General features: G+C 33.4%; 1 protein-coding gene across 1 annotated transcript; it reads left to right on the top strand.

The window, feature by feature from the left end:
* On the top strand, window positions 160-3,491 carry LOC107606268. Its single transcript, XM_016308304.2, has 10 exons — window positions 160-526; window positions 676-743; window positions 1,090-1,160; window positions 1,249-1,527; window positions 1,667-1,827; window positions 1,931-1,986; window positions 2,110-2,162; window positions 2,286-2,409; window positions 2,676-2,773; window positions 3,095-3,491. The coding sequence occupies exons 1-10, from the start codon at window positions 249-251 to the stop codon at window positions 3,164-3,166; spliced, it is 1,260 nt and encodes a 419-aa protein (XP_016163790.1). The 5' UTR covers window positions 160-248; the 3' UTR covers window positions 3,167-3,491.

The raw sequence follows: 4,729 nt of genomic DNA, 5'->3' as shown, positions 1-4,729 counted from the left end.
CTTTAACTAAAAATAATTATAATTGTAATTAATTAAAACGAAATAATAAAGATAAAATCTTTTTTTGGTGACAATAAATATAAAATCTAATCCTAAATGAAATCAAATGTAGGATTCACTCCATTTAATTTTCATTAATTAATAATTAATTAAGTAATTAACTACTTAAACTGCCGGCTCCCGAGTCCCTACACTACAACACTAATCACTAATCCTTCGATCGAGTTTCGAGCTTCTTTAAAGCTTCCATGGCTTCCGGGGAACAACGCCAACAAGGTCTCCGTGACAGTGGGGGAGAGGGAGAGAGAGGGACGCACAAGGAAGAGATGGCGGTGCAGCTCAACAACAGTGAAATTAAGAAGAAGAATAATAAGAAGAAAAAGAGTTATTATTTGCCTAAATTTTGTTTTAGGATTGAGTATGATGCAACTGGAGAGGGCTTTGATATGGAGATCGTTGATGCTTCTGCTTCTCGGCCTCCCAAACCCTCCCACTTGATCATCATGGTTAATGGTCTTATAGGCAGGTTTGATTCCTTTCAATATCTAACTCAATTAACTTTAATTTTATGATTATGATAATTAATCATGCATTAATTAATATCTCAATTATTTGCATAAACTTGTGTAGTTATGGTTAATTAATGTGCTTAGTAATGTGGCTCTTTTTTCTCAGTGCTCAGAATTGGAAATTTGCTGCAAAACAGTTTCTCAAGAAGTATCCACATGATGCAGTTGTACATTGTAAGCTCCTAATTACTATGATAATCATGACATTTATATTCTCCATTGATTTAGTTTGATTGTTTGAGTGTAGAATAATAGTCTAGTAACAAACTTGGTTGGCTGAGTGGTCAGCTCACTTGTCCGCTTAAGCAAGTGTTAGGGGGGTTGAATCCTGCCTTGGGTATGCAGTAACCCATTGGCCAATAGTAGATCTTAAATGGAGTTCAGATCCGCGATGGATTAATCCTTATATTCTTTTGGGGATACCATGGGGAACAGAAAAAATAGTCTAGTTGATTAACTTATGATACCATCAATTGAATTTGAATATTTAGAACAACATAATGGGAATTGTGCAATGCAGGTAGTCAGTGTAATTCTGCAATGTTGACATTCGATGGCGTCGACGTAATGGGAGACAGATTAGCCAAAGAGGTATGTGAATGTTCATTGTCATAACTTCTTTGCCTCTGTATTCAATTTTGGGAAATTGATTTGGCTTTAGCTCCAATTGCATTAACAGGTAATATCAGTTATAAAGCGTCATCCAAGTGTTGAGAAAATTTCATTTGTAGGTCACTCGTTGGGTGGCTTGATTGCAAGGTATGCAATTGCCAAGCTTTATGAGAGAGACATTTCAATGGAATTTTCTTATGAGAATGGAAAAAGTGAAGGCCAAAGTTCTTTAGTTCAAGAGTTTCATGATAGGAAGAAGAATTATGAAGGAAAAATTGCAGGATTGGAGCCTATAAATTTTATTACCTCTGCAACACCACATCTTGGTGCTAGTGGCCATAAACACGTGATTCCTTTCTACCTTCTAAAAATTATTAACCTGTTTATCCATTAATTTCTGCACTGTTTTGGAAATGATCTATTTTGGTGATTTAATTAGTACTAGCATTGTGTGACATGGTTTTTTTCAATTCTGCTCATTTCAGTGTCCAATGTTTTTCGGATTTCGCTATGCGGAGAAAGTGGCAACTCGAGCTTCAGGGCTTCTTGGTAAAACAGGAAAACATTTGTTTTTAGCAGATGGTAGCAATGGAAAGCCTCCTCTTCTTCTCCAAATGGCTCGCGACTCTGAAGATCTTAAATTCATGTGAGGTTCAGCTTTGGTTGGCTACATAATTTTCTTGGTGACACTAAACTGTAGACTTTCAACAAAGAAGAATTTAGAACAATCTGCACCTCTTTCTCTGCAGGTCTGCTTTGAGGTCGTTTAAACGTCGTGTTGCCTATGCGAATGTTCGTTATGATAGTATCCTTTGTTTTCTGAATTTATTTTAAGGCATTCGTTAACAAAATGTTCTAATTACAATCATTACAAGATACAGCTGCTCTTATCTTCAGTTCTTACATGAACAACTTGACTATTAAACAGAGCTTGTTGGTTGGAGTACTTCGTCTATAAGGCATAGGAACGAGCTTCCAAAGGTAACTATTAACTTCCTTAGAAACAATATTCTTAATTGTATCTAACTTTTGTATCATCAGACCCTGTTTTAGCTTGTGGAAGTTATTGTTGTTTAACTGGGTCTAACTTGTTTTCTAATTCAGCGCCGGAATCTTTCCGGTCACGAGAGGTACCCGCATATTGTAAATGTTGAGACAGCAAGATCCTCTTGTGTTCCTACCGAACATGGAACGAAGAATAGTGGTTTGCATAGACTTGACATGGAAGGTCTCTTCACCTTTTTGAAACTATGAAAGTTTTCTTGAGTAATTGCTAATGCATTAGAACTCAGACATTTCAAAAACACATTACTATGATATAAGTGACAAGTTTTTGGTATCATGTCCTTGGCTGAATCTCAAAAATAGTGGCATTATTTTAGATACTAGACCTTGTTTTGAGACTCAATTGTTGCATGCATATATTTCTGCTTCTCATTGAAGATGAAGAAACTGATGAATTATGTTTTGGATGTTTACTAAAATACATTGCAGAGGAAATGATCAGAAGCTTAACAACAATAAGCTGGGAACGTGTCGATGTCCGATTCAGTGGTACCATGCAGAAGTTCCTTGCTCATAGCACCATTCAGGCAAGACTAATCACATTCCATACATACAAATACAATTCTGTTATTTGAACACCAAACTCAATTGCAATTCAAATCACTTTGAATTCCTTAACATAAATTATTTTCTCTTAGTCTATCAGTTTATGTCTCCATCCTTAACACAAGGTGGACCATGATGGGGTCTTCCAAGTTCCAACATAAATTATTTAATCTTTATACAACTTTATAGTAGTGAATTATTGATATTATATATTATAGTCTGCTATACTGTACATACATTGTATCATTTGTCTTAAGTCTCAACAACATTAAGCATGCTTGAATTTCGTTTTATATATGCAGGTCAAGACTTATTCTATCAATTCTGCTGGAACAGACGTGGTCCAACATATGGTTGACAATTTCCAACTATAGATTTATTTTTTTTTACCATATTGCCCCCTTCCAACATGAAGGTTGATAATGTGAAGGAGGATGAGGGATGAGGGTGTTATGATCTTTTCAACCTGCCTCAATCTTTTGCAAGTGATGCAGGAAAATGGTTAGATCACAGAAGTAGCAAAATCAAAGGGTAGAATGAGAGGTGTATCTAAGCATACTATCATTGTTATTTCTAAACTTGAAAAATAACAACTTACATAACATTTTTATATAAGAGTTTAATTTTGATGCACTGGGGTGACCATTCACGCGGTCAATGTAAAAGGTAGTTATTGAATGTACGTTTTTACATTGACAGTGCATCAAAATTAATTTTTTTTATATAATAGTATATAAAAAAGTAATATTAGACAAAAATAACAACATTTTTATATAAGAGTTTAATTTTGATGCACTGGGGTGACCATTCACGCGGTCAATGTAAAAGGTAGTTATTGAATGTACGTTTTTACATTGACAGTGCATCAAAATTAATTTTTTTTATATAATAGTTATAATAGTATATNAAATTAGACATTTATACACTATAGCAAAAACTATTAATTTATCCTATGGTATCTAATACTACATGGGTTTGGGTTTGAAATATCTGATACCTGATACTAGTCACTGTAAATATATGTCTGAAATATTTTTATTATTGCACGAATTCAAATGATCACCAAGAAGTAAATTTTGAGGAGTGAGGAATGAGGACACATGAAACATTTGAGTGAAAAAAAAAGGGGCCCTAGGTGGGTCACAAAATCAAATTATATATTCTTATCTCTTCATGAAAATAGCCAAGCCATGGGATATAGTAATTCAGTAGGGTCCATGATAGTTATTACTATTTCTTTAGACAAACCAATGCAAACATTTTAATAAGCTACCTTGAACTGACCCACCATTCCAACATCTTTTCATGGACTTAATGACTAACAACACATTATTATTGGAAGGAAGGAGATGCATTTATGTTTTTGTCCAAGTAAAAATTTTACCCTTTTTTATTATTTTGTTTAATTTCATTTTATTTTTAAGAGTTTTGCTAACAGCTAGTGTCATAGGAATATAGGATCATTTGTTGACAATACAAAAATAAAAATTATTTTTCTGAAGCACCTGACAGAAAGAAAGTAGTGAAAGGCTAAAAACACCAAACAAAGTTCTTCCCAAAACCCAGTTATGAAAGACAAGTTAGCCAACTTTAACAAGAAGATCCAGAACTACATGGTTGAAAAAGTCGATCTTTCTACAACTTATCGAAAGCAAAAAATGGAAATGCATACTTTTTATTTTTCCAGATTATATCTCATTATTATACCTTTTTAAATGAGACTAATAAAAAATATGTGAGAGATGTTATATAATACTTTATAACATTAATTGAGAGGGAAAAAAAATTAAAAGAAGTCATTTTCTATTACAAACTAGTCACCAGCTATTTTTTTGTCTACTAGTTGAAATAGTCATTGGACAACTTTTCTCGAGGCATAAACTAATAAAAATAGACATATAAATGATTATATTTTTAATATGTTCATTCAAATCACT

This window comes from Arachis ipaensis, chromosome B07 (assembly GCF_000816755.2).
Source record: "Arachis ipaensis cultivar K30076 chromosome B07, Araip1.1, whole genome shotgun sequence".
Taxonomy (NCBI): Eukaryota; Viridiplantae; Streptophyta; class Magnoliopsida; order Fabales; family Fabaceae; genus Arachis; species Arachis ipaensis.
This window is presented reverse-complemented; position numbering and strand designations above follow the sequence as displayed.